The sequence below is a fragment of the Mesocricetus auratus genome, unplaced genomic scaffold, assembly GCF_017639785.1.
Source record: "Mesocricetus auratus isolate SY011 unplaced genomic scaffold, BCM_Maur_2.0 Super-Scaffold_6730, whole genome shotgun sequence".
NCBI classification, from domain to species: domain Eukaryota; kingdom Metazoa; phylum Chordata; class Mammalia; order Rodentia; family Cricetidae; genus Mesocricetus; species Mesocricetus auratus.
In genome coordinates, this window is record NW_024429184.1 from 11,091,626 (window position 1) to 11,112,706 (window position 21,081).

The following is a 21,081-nucleotide window of genomic DNA, read 5'->3' on the forward strand; positions in this document are numbered from 1 at the left end:
CTTCCTCAATTAAGTTCACTTATACTTTTCTCTGGATGTGACTCCATGTGTGAGCAACTGTGGCCCTTGCGGTGGCCTCCTCTCGGCCAGCGGTAACCCGCCGACATCCTCGGGTTACCTGGAGAAGCAGGAAGACCCGACAGGACCTGCTGGGCTCCCTGTGTCCGCTTCCTGCGCCGCACCTCTTGGGGGGAAGGGGGAGGCGTGGGGGCGTGGCGTGCTAGCCCGGCCCCGCCCTCCGGCTGCGCGCGGCGGCCGCCCGCGGTCACGTGAGCGCGGCGAGGGCGGGGGCCCACTTCCGGGCGGCGGAAGGCGACGCGGCCGCGTGAGGACGAGGCGATTTGAAAACACGCTCTGGGAGCCAGCGGCGAGCCTGCGGCCGGCGGCACACGGCGTGGCCCCGTGGGGCTTGGCGCTCGCTCTCTCTCCGCCTTGTCTTCGCGGCCCGGCTCGCTCCGGGCTTTCGGGTGAGTGGCGTCCGCGGGTCCCGCCCGGCCCTCCCGGGGCGCGGACATGCGCGGCCCAGGCGGCGGGGCGGGCGGCCGGGGTCCCTGCTGTCCTCGGCTCGGCCAGGGGGCTCCCGAAGCGCTTCGAGTGGCCGCGGGCCGCTTCGGGGCCCGGCAAGTGTTAGGCCGGCGTGTGGGGCTCGGGCGAGAGGCTCCACACGACGTTGAAGAGGTGCGGGAACCATGGTTTCCTTTGAAAAAAAAAAGCAGAAACGGGGTTTTCATTTCTGGTGTGCAGGCTCGGAAGCTGGAGTGGGCGGATCTGATCGCTGCGCTCCTCTCCACCGGGCTGGAACCCTGGATTTCTGGGCCCTCGAATGTGAAGGAGTTCTTGAGATGCTAGGGGTTGGAGAGGGAAAAAAGCCCGTAGACCAACTGCTGTGTGCTTGATCCCCACCCCCTCGTCCCCCGGGGATCGCGGGAGGAGCTGGAAATAGGGAAAGGTTAGTGAGGGGGCCTCAGGGCAAACTACCTTGGGTTTGCTTAAATTGCAGTCATCATCCGCCCAGGTTAACTCCAAGACTGACCTGCAGTAGGAGGAGGGGAGTGTGTGTGTGTGTGTGTGTGTGTGTGTGTGTGTGTGTGTGTGTGTGTGTGTGAGAGAGAGAGAGAGAGAGAGAGACAGAGACAGAGACAGACAGACACCATCCGCCCAGGTTAACTCCAAGGCTGACCTGCAGCAGGAGGAGTGTGTGTGTGTGTGTGTGTGTGTGTGTGTGTGCGTGTGCGTGTGTGTGCGCGCGCGCTCGCGCTCGAGTGCTCGAGTTCTCAAGCGTTTGGAGCTTTACTGCGGAGCTCATGACCCGAGGCTGGAGTTGCTTCCTTGTACTCAGTGCTTGCAAGTGTTCTAGTCTAGTAGAGCTATTTGATTTCCTGTTAATAGAATCTTTAAATGAAAACGCTGGATAGCTGCTGCTGCTGGAACTTGTCTGTGTGGTTCTGTAAATGTTTGACACTTAGAAGTCAGTGAAGAGCCATTAGCCCTCATGGTTTTCTTAGCAGATGACACGAACGGGAATTTAAAGCGATGGATAGCGTGGCGTGACTTGACCCCCGTATTCAGAATGAGGTGCGATCTAGACTGCTAGAGACCCATCGAGTGGGAAAGAGTGCCCAGAAGATGCTGATAACACAGGGGCGCGTTTTCTCTGAGTTGTGTACCGTTTACTTGTTATCTCTGGAGGCTCTACTGATAGGATTGTAAGAAAAGCTTACAGCGTGTGCTTGCTTAACAGATAAAAGCCAGTTTTGTATTAAAAGTGGCCAGATGAATACTGGGGCCTTCTCGGTTTGTGGGGCTTGAATGTGTGGTTTGTGTTTATCCGGATACTAACACAGGCGACTCATGCATGTTGTGCTTGAAGCATGTGTATCTTAGCTGTTGTGGTTACAGCTTTGAGTGTGGGATAGACAAGGCGTTTGCTTATTGAATGCATTTGATAAGGGCTGTGTGTGGCCTTACAAACTGAGGTGCAGTAGGAAGTGTCAGCTTGGATAAGAATCCTCCTGATTGTAGGAATAGCTTTAAGAAAAAAATTGAGGTGGCGCTTTTCTGTTGGCCCGGGCTTCTCAAGTCCTGTTCAGGCAATCTTCCCGCCTCAATCTAATGTGTGACAGAGACACATGCACTGTGCCCTGTGAAATGCTCTTAACCCCCTGGGTAGGCAACCTCTACGTAATGGGTCTTAAGGTGGTAAAAGCACACATCAGTGAATTTGGATATGATGTCATTGTTGAATTCATTCATTTTTTTCTAGCACTGTAAACATTCATTCATTTATTCATTCATTCTTTTATGAGGTGATTATGTTAGACCAGAAGTAGTTTAATTTACTCCTGAGATGCTCAACTGGGTGTGCAGGGGAAGACAGTTTGTTTTTTTGAAGCATGTGAAAGAAGCTTCAAGAAGAGCTGAACTGGTTCTAGATGGAAGTCGTTATTATCTTTTATTTGAAGTTCACTTATGGGGAAGATATAGGCAGAGAGGGTTGTTGGAGCCATGTTAAGAAGTGAACCATTTATAAAGAATTGAAAGCTCCTTATCCTTGTCATATCTGCATTTAGAAAGCTGTCTGGTGACCTTGGTCAGGGGGTCAAAGAGGAGACTCTAGAGACAATCGTTTACCGGTGAGAAACTGTTGAGTCGTGTAGGGTAGAAATAAGGATTTTTAGAAGGTAGTTACTTGGGGAGGGTGGGAAGCATGCAGATCAAAGCGTTGGTTAGCAAGACTGGCGTGGAAGTTGAAAGACCGTAGTGGAGGAGGAGACTGTGCAAGGCTATCTGGTTATGCCTGAGTTGTTTATTATACAGTGGCCAGCCAGTCTGTTCCTTATTCCTCTTACATTGCATTTCTTTTATACTGTTCCCGGGTGCAGCAGAGGGTGGATACTGCTTTTTGTTCATGACTAGCTCGAGTTTTGCCTGATGTCCATAACGCTTGTGCCTTCACTTGTGTCCTTGCCTGTACCTGGCTCTCCTTGCTCCTTGTTTGTTTATTGTAGCCAGCCTTTGATCCATGAAACTTCCTTTTTTAAACATGGTTAGAACCTGGGTGCCGTGAGCTGCTTCTTTGGTGCATTCCAACAGAGCAGCCATTTCAGGTTTTTGACAGTTTTATATGGCTCAGACAGCCTTGCAAAAGTTCTTCAGCAAGACTCATTTTCAACATTTCTTTACCAGACTGATTCTTGCATGTTTCAGTGGTTTTGCCTGTTGTACATTTTATTGTTATGGCATCTTAGTTCATGGCCATGATTCATGGTGATGTTTGAGATGTTAGAGTAAAATAAATACTGGGAAATGTTTTTATTCTTTTACCACTTATCCTTGCTTAACCCATTGTTTCCATTCTTTTCTGACAGCACTCAAGAATGACCAAAAAAAGGAAACGCCAAGATGATTTTCAGAAAGTAAAACTAAAAGTTGGTAAAAAGAAGCCTAAGTTAGAAAATGCTACGGCTACAAACTTTAAGACAAAGGCGATACATTTGCCTGAACAACTTAAAGAGGACAAAACACTTCCAACCAACAATAGAAAACTTAACATAAAGGTAAACTGTAAACCTTTTTGCTAATAGGGACATTTTTCTATCATGTCATGTATAATGTTACTGTTTTGTAAAAAGGTTTACTCAAAGTAAATGATTTGCCTTAGGGCCATATGGTGGCTTGTTGTTAGATGATGTTTGGGTTACCAATATCTGATCTTGGAATTGTTTTTCCTACTCAGAAAGTTTTGCTAAACTAAATCTGTAGTGATTGCCCCATAGTAAACTTTTTTGGACGATATATGTCACCTGGAAATAGTTCTTACATTTAAATCATTGTTAAGTTCTTGATGGATGGTTTTCTTGTTTGTTTGGTTTCGAGACAGGCTTTCTCTGTGGCTTTGGAGGCTGTCCTGGAACTCACTTTGTAGACCAGGCTGGCCTCGAACTCACGGAGATCTGCCTGTCTCTGCCTCCCAAGTGCTGGGATTAAAGGCGTGCGCCACCACCGCCCAGCTTTTTTTTTTTTTTTTTTTTTTTTTTTGGTTTTTCGAGACAGGGTTTCTCTGTGCCTTTGGAGGCTGTCCTGGAACTCGCTCTGTAGACCAGGTTGGCCTCGAACTCATGGAGATCCACCTGCCTCTGCCTCCAGAGTGCTGCATGCACCACCACTGCCTGTTGGTTTTCCTATTCTTACAGTTGATTAAGATAAGATCTTGTTGGGGCAAGGCTGGAGAGATTCAGCTGTTAAGTGCACAGGCTGCTCTTCCAGAGGTCCTGAGTTCTGTTCCCATAACCACATGGTGGCTCACAACCACCTAGAATGAGATCTGGTGCCCTCTTCTGGCCTGCAGGCAGAGAACACTATACGCATAACAAATGAGCAAATCTTTAAAAAAAAATAGATCTTGTGGGTAGTTGTTTTTGAACTGTAACACATAGCTCATTGCCTACTTTGTAGTAAAGAGTAAGTATCCCCTTTGTAAAGTGCTCAGTACCAGAAATACAGAATGGTGCTGTATTTCAGATTTTATAAGATTTTTTAGAATTATCTTTATATGTATTATGAGGAGGTATATCTTAGGCGAAGAAAATTACCAAATAATATTCTCTGAAGAAAACACACCCTGTGAAAAGCATGCAGGAAGATTCTGTTAAGTTTGGAACCTTGTAGGCCTGCAATAAATGTTAAATGTTTCTGATCTTAGTAAAGCCAACAAACAATCGAAAAACACATACATATTGAGCTGGGTGGTGCATGCCTTTGATCCCAGCACTTGGGAGGCAAAGGCAGGCAGATCTTTGAGTTTAAGGCCAGCCTGGTCTACAGAGTTTCAGGACAGCCAAGGCTACATAAAGAAACACTGTCTGGAAAAACTAAAAAAAGAAGGAAAGAAAAATACATATTGATACTTAAGCTAACATGCAATTTTAGTTAAAATGTTTACATCAAAGTTATACATAGTAATATTCACACCTAAAATCTGCATTTCTGTTTATAGGATTTGCTGTCACAGATGCATCACTATAATGCTGGTGTTAAACAAAGTGCTCTTCTTGGACTTAAAGACCTTTTGTCTCAATACCCATTTATAATTGATGCACACCTTTCAAACATATTAAGTGAAGTGACTGCTGTGTTTACAGATAGAGATGCTAATGTACGGTTAGCAGCAGTTCAACTTCTTCAATTCCTGGCCCCCAAAATACGAACTGAACAAATTTCTCCATTTTTTCCTTTGGTAAGTGCCCATCTCTCTAGTGCCATGACTCACATTACTGAAGGAATTCAGGAGGACTCTTTAAAAGTTTTGGACGTTCTGCTGGAACATTACCCAGCTCTCATTACTGGCCGTAGCAGTATATTGCTTAAGAATTTTGTAGAACTCATTTCTCATCAGCAGCTGTCCAAAGGACTGATAAATAGAGACAGATCCCAGTCCTGGATACTTTCTGTAAATCCTAATCGGAGAGTCACTTCTCAGCAATGGAGGCTGAAAGTCTTAGCGAGACTCAGTAAATTCCTTCAGGCCTTGGCAGATGGATCCAGTAGGTTGAGAGAAAGTGAAGGACTTCAGGAACAAAAAGAAACTCCCCATGCCACTAGCAACTCCATTTTTATCAACTGGAAGGATCATGCCAGCGACCAGCAACAGATCCAGGTTTATGAAAATGGGGGTTCACAGCCAAATGTCAGTTCACAGTTCAGGCTACGGTAAGGATTTCAGTTATGTCCACACTCAGTTTTCCTATATTGAAATTTAACTACTGACCATTAATGGCTAATGGTGGGAAGACATAATACTTGTTTTTCATAATTTTCATGTAGTTATTCATGATGAGTTGATTAGAAGACTCCCAATGGCAGGAGTCATTTAAAAGTATGTTTTCATTTGTAGCCAAAGCCTAATTAGAAGTAAAACTTAAAGCTTGCTGTTGGCTTTTCTGTTTCATTATTTTGTTTTTCTTACCAGTTTTGATCAATGTAATTGACAGTTCATGGTACTTCATTTTACTGTATTTTGTATTTAAATTGAGCAATGAGCAACACATTATGAAGTCATTAGCTTTTTTCATTCTTACCTTTCCCTATTAGGTACTTGGGAGCACAGGGTGCTGTGGATGAAGACCTGTCATCCCCTGAAAATCTGAAAGGATTCATTGAGATAATAATCCCATTGTTAATCGAGTGCTGGATTGAAGCTTTGCCTCCACAACTAGCTGCTTCTGTTGGAAATGGTGTAGAGCGAGAGCCTCTACAGGTTATGCAGCAAGTTCTCAATGTTATTTCCCTGCTGTGGAAACTTTCAAAGCAGCAGGACGAAACCCACACATTGGTGAGAACTAATGGGTTCTTTATTATTTTATTGGTAATGTCTTTATTGTAGTTGAGATTAAAAATAAGCTCTTACTATAGATTGAATATGGGTTGTTTAAAGACTACCCACAGTAAACTTGTTTTCCTTTTTTGCATAAAAGTGCAAGTTGAAGCTTCTGTGAGGTTATTAACTGGATTTTAATATTTCTCAGTGAAGTGTATAATATGAAGGTTTTTTGGTGAGGTTATTAGCTAGATGTAATTAATTGTTTCAGTGAAATATATAACATTTTCTCACTTGTTTTATTAGAAATGATTTCACAGTAATATTAAAATGTGTTGTTCATAGCCAGATATTGTGGTGTATGCCTTTAATTTCAGCACTTGGAGGCAGGGTAGGCAGGTCTTTTGAGTTCAAGGTCTACCTGGTCTACATGGTGAGGTCCAGGCCAGCTGGGACTACATGGGGAGACCCTGTCTCTGAGGAAAAAAAAAAATGAAACTATTGTCACTTATGGCAAATTAATTAAGAACATTTTGAATGTTTCTTATGGGATTGAAAACTTGCTTATTAAGTGGTTCCTTTTGTTGTGTTACCAAATGCGGCAGTAGAAGATTGTACTGAAGTCATGATGATGGTAATGGAGTATGGTATATGTTTGTAGTGCGGACAAAGCTGAGATCAAGTTTGCAGAGTTACCTCACTAGCAATCACTGCCTTAAAGTGTGAGGCGTCTGTTCTACAGAAGACCTCTTGCAGAGACTTTTGGCTAGATTCATGTGAATCTTAAAGTTGTGTATGTACGCACAACACTAAGAAGGTGTGTCTTTTTTGTTTGCACTTTAGTCTTTATTTTGAGTTGAAGATTAGGATGAGACATTATGCTGTATAAGGTAAAAACTGGTTGAAGAGTAATAATTTTGAAAAGCATTATGAATTGGTGCAAAGATAGGCTTAACGGGCTTATTCAATTATTCTATTATTGCTAGTCTGTCACCACTATCTGCATGGATATTTTTAAACTGCTTTTACAACTAGGATAGCATCTTATTGATTTTACTTTTGAGCTTGCCCTATGAGCTAATCATTGTACATGTTAGCAACAAACTAATAGGTAAGAGTATAGTGTGTTACACCGGGAAAGCAAAGCTTGGTTGGTTCTTAGGACAATTTGTGGAATAGCCTAACAGTAATGTATAGAATGTAGAAAAATCTGTATTTGTAGTTTTAATGGATCTATAGCAATTCTTGATTTAAAGTGATATGACTTGAAAATTTTTCGATTTAGGATGGTATTAAAACTTAGCTGCACAATGATCTGTTTTCCACTTATGCTGTTGAATACATGCTATGAGGTATTAACTTCTTCATTATAAGACAGCCTTTGTATCAGATACTATTGTTCAACCATAGGCTAATAATACAAGTATACTGAATATATATAAGGTAGGCTAGGGAAAATTTTAATATTTATTTACTTAGGTCTATTAAAATGCATTTCAATTTAAGATATTTTCTACTTAAAATGGGTTTATTAGGATGAAACTCACTAAGTCAGGATTATTATCTGAAAGACTGAGAAAAATAGAAATTATGATACTTAATATGGACTAGTATTTCTTTTTTTAAATCTTTAAAATTTTTTTTAAAAGATTTATTTATTACATATACAGTGTTCTGCCTCTATGCCAGAAGAGGACACTGGATTGAATTGTAGATGGTTGTGAGCCACCATGTGGTTGCTGGGAATTGATCTCAAGACCCCTGGAAGAGCAGTCAGTGCTCTTAACCTCTGAGCCATCTCTCCAGCCCTGGACTAGTGTTTCTTTAAATGCTCTTGTAAAATTTGTATTTAGAATAGGAGTTAAAATATATGATCTGCAAATTCACTAATTGTGCTAATTTCTACTCTTGAGATTTAATAGATATTTAAAATATTATGCTTTATAACTTATTACAGGGTATTTCATTTATATAGGATTCTTAAGTTTTTAAGACTTTAAATATTTCGCATCTTAGATTTATATCTTTTTTTTTTTTGGTTTTACGAGACAGGGTTTCTCTGTATTGTTTTGGAGGCTGTCGGTCCAGCCCAGCCTCGAACTAGATTTATATCTTAATGCTTGCTTTGCTTCTATTTTCTGTTTTATCATTGTTATTTCATGAAAATTAGAATTTGCAACCAAACAGCCATTTTTTTTTCCATATATGTTCTCGCCTGATTAAGTTCATTACAACTTAAATTTAAGCCAGATATCATGGGATATGCTTGTAGTCCCAATGCCTGAGGACACTTATTGTCGTGATACACCATCACCAAAAGCAACTTGGGGAGAAAACGGGTTATTTTGTTTACAGTTCCAGCTGTTCATTGGAGGAATTCAGGATAGGAAAACAAGCAGGGCAGAGAGCTGGAGGCTGGAGCTGATGTGAAGCCCTGGAGGAGTGCTGCTTCCTGCTTTCCCCGTGGCTAGCTAAGCCTGTTTTATTATAGAACCCAGGACCACCGGCTTAGGGGTGGCACCATCCACAATGGGCTGGACACTCCCATATCAATCACTAATTAAATAAATGTCCTGCAAGCTTGCCTATAGCCTAACCTTATGGAGGCTTTTTTAAAATTCAGGTTTCCTCTTAGATGACTACAGCTTGTGTTAAGTTGATTTAAAAAATAGCCATCTTAGCTGGGTATTGGTGGCTCATACCTTTAATCTCAGTACTCGGAAGACAGGCAGGTTGATCTCTGTGGGTTCGAGGCCAGCCTGGTCTACAGAGCGAGTTCCAGGACAACCTCCAAGACAATACAGAGAAACCTTGTCTCGAAAAAAACAAAACAAAATAGCCATCTTACCCAGCACTTAAGAGGTAAAGGCAGGAAGATTTCAAGTTCTAGGACCAGCCTGGGTTATGTAGTAAAAATTGGTCCTAAAAATAATTCAGTGCTGGAGAAAGAACTCAATGGATAAAGTGCTTGATCTGAGTTTTATGTTGGCACCCGTGTAAACGCTGGATATTGTGACATATGAACTTAGACTCCCATTAATGGGGTAGTAGACACAGGTGGATTCCTGGGGTTGCCAGCCAGCCACCCTAGTCTTTCTGGTGAGCTCCAGTCCAATGAGAGACCCTGTTTCCAAAAACAAAAATAGCTCCAGAGGAACGACATTTGAGATTGACCTCTGGCCCCTACATAAGCACGCGCATATTATACATCACGTAAATCCTAGGACAGGCTCCAAAGCTACAGAGAAACTCTGTCTTGAGAAACCGTAAACAAAGAAAAATTCCCCAGTTATATTGCCCACTTTTTTTTTTTTTTTTGTGCTTGTGGACAACACTAGCCATAATTAAGTACTTGAGAGCTCCATGTGAGAGATCACTACTGAATTAGATAGCACACATAAGTAGTAATTCTATTATTGCAGAAGTCTTGAGTATGACTGCTGTTCTGAACTTGGGAGACAAAGATGTAAGCATTATTGATTAGGTGCTTGTTAATGGTGCATACCTTCTGATGGCATTGATGGTGAACAGTATGGAATGTCAGTACTAGGAATAAGGACAGTGAATAGAATGTAATGAGCAGAGTTCAGGAAGTACTCTGAAGATAAGGTATTTGAAAATGTAACTTAATGAAGGAACAAGTAGAAACAGTTTCTGGGGAATGGTCTTATAGAGAACATAAAGTAGAAGACATGTTTAAGAAATATTAAGTTAATGGTTAAAGTTAGGAATTTTTCTTAAAGCTCATTTACTTGTGAATAAACATTAGATGCTCCTATTTTACATTTACCGCATGGGTAAAAGTAGTCTCGTGATGGGACATTGATAGTTTGTCAAATTTCTGCCTAAGTTTCAGTTACTTTACATTTTTGTCTTGTGTAATTTCTAATCCTAACCTTTATTTCAATAGGAATCATGGCTTCGAAAGAATTACCTTACCGATTTCAAACATCATTTTATGAGCCATTTTCCATATGCCCTAAAAGAAATAACCAAGCAACGAAAGAAAGAGACAAATAAAAGGTACTGCAATTGTTTTCTACTGTGTGGGCTTAAAATGCTTTATGTCCTAAAACTATTAGAAGACAGACATAATCTGCAACTTTATATGTGTGAGGCATTTGTATCTAAGTCTTTATGAAAATGAAAACTAGCAAAGGAAGGCTTATCTTGAACAAATCACTTTAAGCCTTAGGACTAGCAATCTGCTTTGTTTTTATTAATCTGTTTAGATTTTGCCATATGTAAGTCAGATTACACAAGTAGGAATTGAGTAAAAAATGCTGAGGCTGATAGCTTCTTAGAATTCATCTATTTGTTCTCATATGTATGTCAGTAAACTGAAACTGGTATTATTCTGAAGAAAATCAGAAAGGGTAATAGAGGATGGAGTTTAAAAATAATTGAGACTAGAAAATACTTAAAGTAGACTTCAAATGAGAGCAGATGTGAAAATAGGTTATGTAATAAAACTTGACAAACTAGTATGAGATGGAATAGTGAAATTGTAATTGCCCCAAATAAGCAAACCCTTGGAAGGGAACTTAGGATCTGTGGGAACATTCTTAGCTATCCAAGGCAGAGAGGGGGGGAGAAACACTGAGGCTCTGTGATCAGGATTCAAGGACTTTGCTTAGAATTGATGAGGCTATTGGTTGTATGAGTTTTTTATGGATTCATTAAGTACTTGCCTGTTACTGTAAATGAGGTATTGTAGTGAGAAAAAGTATTTTAGGGTACATTCTTTGCTTTCTTAATGCTTTGACTGTAATCCTAAGCAAGTACATCATGGTCTACTTGGAGCTGATTCCATGAGTTTTTAGGTTCAGTGAAAGATCCTGCCTCACAAAGGAAGAGAGGGGCCAGACAGGTGGTTCAGTGGGTAAGGCGCTTGCCTGCCTGAGTTAGATCCCTGGGACCTAATGGTAGGAGAGACGAGACTCCTCCAAGTTGTCCTCTGACCTCCACAAGTGTGGCACCTGTATATCCAGACACATCCACAATATAAGCAAATAAAAAACAAAACAAAAATAAACATTGGAGCACCGTCAAGGAAAGACGCCTACCTGATGTTGTCTTTGGGTCTCCATGTGCACGTTTGGATGGGTACCTGCAAATACACACACACACCACACATAACACTACACACATACCCCTCCCTCTGAAACAGCATAACAGGCTACTTATTAAAGATTTATTACATCCTCAGTAGTGCTGCTTACCTGTAGTCTATTCATTATTTCAGGTAGTGTGCATGCAGTGCAGCTAGAAATACATCATTTTTAACTTTTTTAAAGGCTTATTTTTATTTTACGTATATTGGTATTTTGCTTACATGTAAGTAGGTGTGTGCAAGTGTGTGTGCGTGTGTGTGAGGGGGCGGGACCAAGGGAGATTAAGAAGAGGCCGAGACCCATGGTGGTCAGAAGAGGGTGTGTCAGATTCCTGGGAACTGGTTCAGAGGGTTTTGAGCAACCATGTGCTGGAAATCAAATCCGGTGGCCTCTGCTAGAATAGTAAGTGTTCTTAACTACTGAACATCTCGCCAGCCTTCAATTCATGAGTTTTGTATTGCCTGCTTTTCTGTGTAATATTATCCTGTGTGGTCCTGCTTGGAAGGAGTATCATTTCTTTTTACAGTTTATTATTAACCTTTTTATAAAGTAAACTTTAACATACATATATATGTTCAAATAAAAACAATGTAGAATTCTGTGTTCATGTTATTAAGTGTCTGCTTAGGATCTTAGAATATGTTCAAGGCTGTATTTAGACATAGATTTGGCAGATAATTTCATATAAATGAACCCAGTGAACCTATGAATTTGGAGAGAACAAAGGGCATTTGTTGCTAATGACTAAATTTATACTTTCAATTATAAATTGGTATTTTGGGTACCTTCCATCTTTGAATTTGAAGCTTAAATTTTCTAGCTTTTTGTTCTCTTTTTAAAGTTTCTGTCATTACATCTGGGATCATTTAAAATCAGTTATTTATTTTTATGTGAATAGGTGTTGTAGGGGATCTGATACCCTCACACAAATGTACACTGAATAAATTAAAAAATTAAAATATATAACCTTGATTCCATGGGATGGTTTTGTTTAGAGAACCATTGCCTAAAGTTGCCTTGTACTCTTGTCTTCTTGGAAATCGTAACTTCTGCAAAATAAAAAAGAGCCCTTTTATTGTTAGGACTATTTTAAATGTTCACAAGCAGGTGTGGTTGATAGATCTGTGTTTGTATGTGTTTTGTTTTTAGCATCAAGCATTGCACGGTTCTCTCCAATAATGTAGATCATCTTTTGCTGAATTTAACGCTGTCTGATATCATGGTCTCGCTGGCAAATGCTTCAACTTTGCAGAATGACTCCAGTTGGATAGAAACCATAAGGAAATTTGTGACGGAGACCCTTAAGGGTGGCACTAGGCTGAACAGTAAACAGCTGAACAGGTTGCTTGGAGTCTCATGGAGACTAATACAGATGCAACCAAGCAGAGGTAGGTGGGTCTGCCATACGTGGTGATTGCATCATTCCATTCAAGCCTTTGCTTGGGTTAGTTTTTTTTTAAAAGACAGGTTTTCTCTGTGTGGCTTTGGAACCTGTCCTGGAACTAGTTCTTGTAGACCAGTTTAGTCTTGAACTCACAGAGATCTTCCTTCCTCTACTTCCCAAGTGCTAGGATTAAAGGTGTGGGCCACCACTGCCTGGCATAAGCCTAGGTGTTTATTAAGCAGTCTGCTGGACCACTGGAACTGTGGCTTAACCATACTTCTTTCTTGGTCTGGGGCCATTTTGAAGCAAACTGGTAAAGAAGTCTGCCCTCCTGGATGTGCTTATGCTCTTCTGTCTAGCTTGAAGTTAAGTTAGTGTTTTGAAATGAGTTACTAATGTTTTCCTCATTCAAATCAAAGCTTTCCTATTTGGTTTCCATCTTCTTTACCTTCCCAGTACCTGGGTTTTTGTCATCCCAGGTTTGTTTCTAAGAAAAGTGACATGCATTCTCTGGTTGCTTTGACTTTACCTTGTCACACTGTTGCTGTACATGATAATCATCAGTTTATGCCCAAAACAGCTTTGCCCAGAACAAAGTAGAAGTCCTGTGAGCAAGGCGCTTCTGTTCATATGCAGTTGTTTTCTCTCTGTTTTCAGAGGCCACAGAAATTCTCATTAAGGCAGTGTATACGCTGTATCAACAGAGGGGCCTGCTTCTCCCAGTTAGGACTTTGTTAATCAAGTTTTTCAGTAAAATCTATCAGAAAGAAGAGCTGAGGTCTTACAGATTGAGGTAAATATTTTATCTTTTCCCTAAATATCATGCTGAGTTGTTTTGTAGTCTGTGTACATCAATATGATTAAGTCTTTAAAGAAAGTCTGTTTTTTGTATACAAGAATGGTATAAAATTTTATGGACAAGAATTCTTCATTGTACTGGAAAACTATCCCCAATATCTAAGCAGACTAAGATAATGTGAGGGTGAAGTCGTTTTATATGGTGGCAGCATGCTAAATGCATCTGTTTGTTTCATTTACTGGATGGTAGCTAACACAGGATAAACAGCTCACATTGATCTCACTGGTGTCCTTTTTCATTTAGAAATTACACAATTTCTTGGTTTAGTGGGCAAAACTGCCACTGCTGCAGAGGGGATGCCAGCATCCTACCCCACTTTCAGATGCTTAAATAAGACGGTGTGTTACTTGTATACCCTGTTTGGTTTGTTTTAGTAGAAAAAGCATTGGTTTGGGTTCTCTCATGTGTGTGAATTCACTTTGTCGTGCTCTTCCTTGGTGTCCTGAGATACCGAAGCAGAGTGCTGTCCCGCTGGCTGGCCGGCCTGCCTTTGCAGCTTTCTCACCTTGGCTCCCGAAACCCCGAGCTGTCTACACAGCTGATTGACATCATTCACACTGCTGCATCGCAAGCAAATAAGGACTTACTGAAAAGCTTACAAGCTGCTGCTCTGCGGATTTATGGTGAGGGGTTAGTGGTAGAGGTCGGCCTAAATCTATTCCAACAAGGAAAAGGAATGTTAAAGGGAGTTCTTTAGATTTGCCTTTCTTTTGGTTCACATTTGGTTAAATTGCTCAAACAAAATACTAAACAGTAAATTCATGTAGCACAAATTCTAATTGTTTTTAATAATAAAAACTCAGTCAGAGCCGGGCGGTGGTGGCGCACGCCTTTAATCCCAGCACTCTGGAGGCAGAGGCAGGCGGATCTCTGTGAGTTTGAGGCCAGGCTGGACCGACAGCCTCCAAAACAATACAGAGAAACCCTGTCTCGTAAAACCAAAAAAAAAACCCAAAAAACAAAAAAACTCAGTCAGATGGTGAGGTTAAAGCTGAAGATCAGAGAAGCAAAGCAGCCAGCCACTAGAGACTTCTCACTCTACCAATGCTCAGACCGAAGGGGCGATCCCGTCCCCAGACTGCATCCCCAGACTGCACTGCTCCTCAGACTGCATCTCTCTCTGTCTCTTCCCGCCTTACATTCCTCTCACCGCCCAGCCATATCACGCCTGTCTCCATTTCCTAGTGCTGGCATTAAAGGTGTGGGATCCCAAGCACTGGAATCACCATTGTGTGAGTTCTGTGTTTCCTTTAGACAGATTCAATCTTGTGTATCCCAGAGTGACCGTGAGCTCAGAGATCCATCTGCGTCTGTCTCCTAAGTGCTGGGACTAAAGTGTGCCACCACTGCCTGGCCTCTGTGGCTAACTAGTGTGACTAGCTTTGCACTCTGATCTTCAGGCAAGCTTTATTTGTTAGATCATAAACAAAATATCACCACAAATTCATTTTAAGCATAATCGAATAATTTTTGCCTTTTATGCTCTCCCTACTTGTTTTTCTTGTTTTGAGAGGCATGTTTGGGACAGGGTCTCACAATGAAGTTCAGGCTATCTTTAAAACTATTCATAAATTTAACTGATAGGTATAATGGCAAGATGGTTTTCTTATCTTAGATGACTCCAATATTAATATTCTACATTTCTAGATCTGAGTTACTGCTTAGTATTTTGAGGAAAAATACTAATAAAAGCGTATTGGCATATATATTTATAAAGTATATATAACTTACATTTATTGAGATAAATCACATGCTGTACATTTTGTCATGTTGTATAATTCAGTGATTCTTAAATATACTTCTAACGTGGTACCATTATTACTGCTACGTAATTCTAAATTGTTTTCATTACTCCCCAGAGAAACCCTGTTTTCATTAGTCATCTCTTAGTCTTTCTTTACTCAGCTCCAGACACCAATTAATTTATATTCCGTCTATAATTTGGCTGTCAATATGTGTCTGTGAGTACAGTGCTCTTGGAGACCAGAGGCGTCCGATCTCCCTGGAGCTGCAGTTAGAGGCAGCTGTGAGCCCCCTGATCTGCTCCTCTGGAAGAGCGGTAACATGCTCTTCACCTCTGAGCCCTCTCCAGCCTGTTTTTATCACCATCAACACTTTTATTTTATTTTTTAAATCTGTTTCTATGTGTTGGCTGTTGTAAAGTTTATAGTGTCATGTAAGACTAAAATGATGATGTTCAGTATTTTACTTAAACAGCTTAGTAAACCATACATGATAACAATATTGGTATGTAATTGTTACAATTTGTCAGTCTTGAATTCATTGGAAGTCATCAAACTGCTTTCATAATTTAATCTGTGGTGTGTGTCTTTTATTGTTGAATTTCTTATTTACCTACCCCACTAGATCCACAAGAAGGCGCCGTGGTGGTTCTCCCTGCAGAGTCTCAGCAACGCTTGGTTCAGCTTTTGTATTTTCTACCCACTCTGCCTGCTGATTTGCTTTCTCGGTTAAGTCGGTGCTGCATTATGGGGAGACTTGGTTCAAGTTTGGCTGCCACACTTATTGGGATACTGTACATGAGGTATCATTGTGAAGTGAGCTATATTTTAAATGTATCATCTTTCCCTCTCTTCTGATATGGAATGGAAATACAGAAAGCTTCTTTTGTTTAGTTTTTTGAGAATAGGATCTTTCTACATCGTTTTGGCTGTCTTGGAACTCACAATGTAGATCATATAGATCACCCACCTGCCTCTGCCTACCGAGTGCTGGGATTAAAGACCTGCACCTCACCACCCAGCCCTTCATTTACTTTTAATGGGACAGTTAGAACTGTGCACATATCATCATTTGCTGCAGTTTGTTGATGCAAGGGTGATCCAAGTTCCTTGCTTTGTAATATATATCCGTAGTTTGGAATAGAGGTTGTAGTTAAGTAGTTAAAAGCATGTAGGTAAGAATTCTATACATAAAATATCAAGTGGTTATGTGTTGTGATGTGGACCTTTTTTTTGTCGAGCTTAGATCTTCAGAGTGAGAGCATGTGACTGTGTGTGTGTGTCTGTGTGTGTGTGTGTATGTGCGCGCGCGAGCATGCATTGGAAGGACATCTGATTACATGTGAGTCTGGGGGTGTGTGTGTGTACATTGGAAGGACATTGATTGCATGTGAATCTGGGGGTTTTGTGTGTATGTGTGGCATGCACACATTGGAAGGATATTGATTGCATGTGAGTCTGGGGGTTGGTGCTGGGAATCAAGTTCTGGTGCTCTTCCTCCTTTGTATTGAGGTAGGGTGTGTAGCACAAGTAATAAAACCCAGAGACAGGTATCAGGGTTAAAAACAGCCACTAGCTCTTACCTCTCCCTCAGATTAAAAGGGCAATCCTGTCTTCAGGTTGCATCGCCAGATTGCACTGCTATCCACCAAACCTCAGACTGCCCAGAGAGTACACTGGCTCCTTCCTTATATTCCTCTCTAGTGCTGGGATCAAAGGTGTGAGCTCTGTTTCTCTTTTAGACGGATTCACTCTTATGTAGCCCAGGGTGGCCTTGAACTCCCAGAGGTCCATCTGTTTCTGTCTCCTGAGTGCTGAGATTAAAAGTATGACCATCACGTCCAGTTCTCTAAGGCTAACTAATGGCTTAGCTCTGAACTAGATGTGTGGCTAACTAGTGGCTTAGCTCCACACTCTTCTGATCATCAGGCAAGCTTTATTTGTTAGAGTACAAACAAAGTATCAGTACAGGGTCTCAGTTAAATTCAGAACTAGATCACTTCCTTTGGGGATCCCCTACCTTTGCCTGTGCTGGAATTATAGGTAAATCACCATGCTCATTTAACAGTTATGTTTGTTCTAGAGGATTCAAACTGTTCCCTCCTCCTCTTACTTCATGGTAACCTTTTTTTTTTTTTTACCTTTGGGCTATCTTAGATGCCTCCTATTAATGAGAGCATTTTTCCACTTTGTCCTCAAGGTTCATCATATTATAACACATGGGAATTTTGTTCCTTTACTGAGACCATGTGATAGTCCATCAGATGTATACTGTGTTTACATTTTAGTTTATCTGTTGATGGGCATCTGGATTGTCTCTGCCACTTGGTCACTGTGAATAATGCTTTATGAATACTAGTGTACAAGTATCTCTTGGAGACCTTGCTGTCAATTTTCTTGACTCTCTACTTAAGAGATGGAATGGTTAGATCATGTGATGATACTGTCTAATTTATTTCTATGCACATGCTAGGCAAGTCCTCTTGTACCAAGCAGCACCTCCTCAGCTCAGGGGTTCATAGTGTTTGGAGGAACTGGATCCGCTGCCTCTGCTGCTTAACTGCTGGAAGTGAAGGTGTGCGCCACCACACCCAGCCGTCAGTTGCTTTTCATAAACATATATGGCTGTTGTTAACTGCAGTGTGTTTCATAACTGCCTGCCTTACCTTCCTAGCATGGTATTGTTTATATTTTAAAATTCAAGATTTACTTCTCTTTGTGTGTTAGAATGGTTATATTTTTAGGAATTTGAAGAATTACCTAGTTTCCCTTGTTTATTTTTTAAGATTCATTTATTTATTATGCATATAGTATTCTGCCTGCATGTATGTCTGCAGGTCAGAAGAGGGCACCAGATCTCATTATAGATGGTTGTGAGCCACCATGTGGTTGCTGGAAATTGAACTCACCCTTTGGAAGAGCAGTCAGTGCTCTTAACCTCTGAGCCATTTCTCCAGCCCTCTCTTGTTTTTCTAATCCTTAGAAATAGAAAAAAAATTCTGAACTTTAGTATAAGCCTTTTTTAATGTTTGGCCTTTGAGAGTTTTTCTCTTTTTTAATGGTACTGCTTTATCTGTAACCGAAGTGTTTTTACTTACTGGTTTCCATTAGAGGGCACTCTGTATCTTATCTACAGTGTCTAAGATTCACTAGCTTTTGAATACTTACTGAAATTGAGTCTCTGGAAGCTACATTTGATGTCTATGAATATCAGTTGTGGTTCTCTAAGATTTATTAGCTTTTGTCAAGAATGAACTCAGTAATCTTGCTTTGTTTAACTTACTTTCCCTGGAACTCTCTAGTGATAGTTGGAAAATTGGGTTAGTCTGCAGTACTGACTGTGAGGTTCATAATCAGAAAGCACAGATTGAGACGGGCTGGAGCTCAGTGGTAGAGCGCTTGGTTCACTTTTAGTCTGTTTGGTTCCTTCAGACATATTTTTAAGTACTTCAGTTTTGTTTTGTTTTTTCTCCAGTATCTTTCCTCCTTTTTTATTCTGTCCTATACTAGTATAAAAGTCTTACTTCCTAATCCCATATATGCTGGGTGCTGTTGTCATTTTATTTTTCCAGAGATACTTCTTTGATTAAATTCAAGTTTTGTAGTTTTGATGCCCAGCTGTTTTTGTTAGAATTAGGTTATTCCCTGTGTAAAACCCCATCAGCTGGACATTGTTTGTGTCAATGTCTTCTCAGCTTTTAAGGAAGGTGCTTAGAATTACTGTCTTTTTATCATCCATTTATAGTTTCCTAGGATTTGACGCCCTCCCCCGTACCATTCTGTGGTATAAAACAGTGATTAGAAAACAACTCCATCCTGAATAGGAGTGCCATGTGGCAGATTATTGTAAGAGTATTTGGGATGACTGATCAGCAACATGTCACGCTGTCTCTCAAACTAAACTGATAGTGTGTTCACTGTCAAGTTTTAATGTTATATACTGAGGCCTTTCTTATTTGCATTTCTGCCCATGATTTTTATAGCTAGGTTGGGCAATATAGACAACTTTTTAAATTAAATATAAGGAAAATGTTGAAGGAGAGAAGTTGGACTAAGACCCTTACCTTGTGTTTTCTGAGGGTGCATGTGGTGCGTTTTTCAGGACCAGCTCTGGTTTGCCTCTTTTCCTTTTGCACAGTTAGTGACTGCTCCTCTTAGCAGTGCTGAGTGTGCTGCTTGCCATTTGTCCCAAGTCAGACTGTAAGTGGACGTTCTACTTCTAGCCACTGGGTGGCACAATTGCTTCCTGTATTTACTGGGTGTAAGAGGATGTTTTCTATCATCTCTTTGTCTTTCTGTCCTTCTGTCAAGTTCCTGTGATAATCCCTCCATAGATGTCTGCATATTGCTTGGAATGGCACACGAGTGCTTGGTTATTTAGTGTCCCTCTTCCTATTTAAAATATTAATAATAAAAATGTATGGTGCTTTGTTTGTTTGTCATGGTTCTCCCCCAAACCGGTCCCAGTGCTGGTATTTAAGGTATACACCACCATACCTGGCGAAATTAGAAAAGCCTAACTTGTCTGGCTTCTACTCATTTGTCTGATAAAATCTCTGATCATTGTGTCTTTTGCTGAGTCTCTGTTTGGCATTCACACGTTTCCTAAGGAAACCAGGCTTTGAGGGCTTTGCAGAGAATAGCTAGTAACTTGTCCTACAGTAGAACCAAGTATTTCTCATTTAAAGCTGCCTTGCAGTTAGCTTTTGTCTCTTTATTTTGTTTTTGTCTTTTAAGATGGGGTCTCATATGACCCAGGCTGATCTCAAACTCATTGTGTAGCTAAGGGTGACCTTGAATTCCTGGTCTTCCTGCCTCTACCTCACAAGTACTGGGTTTATAGGTTTGTGCCTCCATGCCCAGTTCATTTAGACTTTCTTTGAAATCCTCTGCTCTAATGTGCTTTTGTGAGGGTACACCAAAATATAGTATATCATGGCTTTAATGATAAACTTTTTAAAGACTAATTAATACTTTTTTTGCTTTAGTTAGCTGTAAAGCTGAGATTTCATTAAACCTACTTGCTAAGGGTAAGGCTTTGGTTTTGTTTTTCAAGATAGGGTTTTTTTTTCTGTGTAGCTTTAAACCTGTCCTGGCATTCACTCTGTAGACCAGGCTACTCTCAGAGTCATATAGATCCACCTACCCCTGCCTCTGGAGTTCTGGGATTCAAGGCGTGCACCATCACTGGCTGGATAGCCAGTGGTGGCACATGCCTTTAATCCCAACACTCGGGAGGCAGAGGCAGATGGATTTATATGAATTTGAGGCCCACCTGGTCTACAAAGCTACACAAGGAAATCCTGTCTTGAAAAACAAAACAAAACAAACAAACAAAAAAAGAAAACAAAAACAAAAAACCCTTAAGTACATACTGGTGGAAACTACCACTGAAATAAAAACACTTCCTTGATTCTTTGGGTCTAATTTTGAAACATGCTGGAAGTTTTTCTGTATCATATGTGGGCCAGGTATACTTTTTAATGAAACGTAACTATAAATATTTACACCTCTAACTTTCATAATTGCAGTACTGGAGTCCTTATAAATGAAGTTAAAACAGTATATATACTATGATATTATGGGTTTTACCCAACTTGTAATTGGATACTAAATTTTATTTAAGGGGGTGGGTGGGTGCGTGCGTGTGTGTGCGCGTGCGTGGT

The 21,081-nt window shown here is 40.7% G+C and overlaps 1 protein-coding gene across 1 annotated transcript in view; it reads left to right on the top strand.

Moving 5' to 3' along the window:
• Positions 1-295: 295 nt before the first annotated feature.
• Tex10 (testis expressed 10) overlaps positions 296-21,081 on the top strand; it is a 37,738-nt gene continuing 16,952 nt past the window's right edge. Inside the window, exons 1-9 of the mRNA XM_005078719.4 lie at positions 296-467; positions 3,369-3,557; positions 4,997-5,709; positions 6,091-6,331; positions 10,227-10,339; positions 12,580-12,818; positions 13,472-13,607; positions 14,121-14,296; positions 16,041-16,218. Of these exons, the coding sequence (XP_005078776.1) occupies positions 3,378-3,557; positions 4,997-5,709; positions 6,091-6,331; positions 10,227-10,339; positions 12,580-12,818; positions 13,472-13,607; positions 14,121-14,296; positions 16,041-16,218 (1,976 nt within the window). The 5' untranslated portion in view covers positions 296-467; positions 3,369-3,377. The remainder of the gene's footprint in view (positions 468-3,368; positions 3,558-4,996; positions 5,710-6,090; positions 6,332-10,226; positions 10,340-12,579; positions 12,819-13,471; positions 13,608-14,120; positions 14,297-16,040; positions 16,219-21,081) is intronic.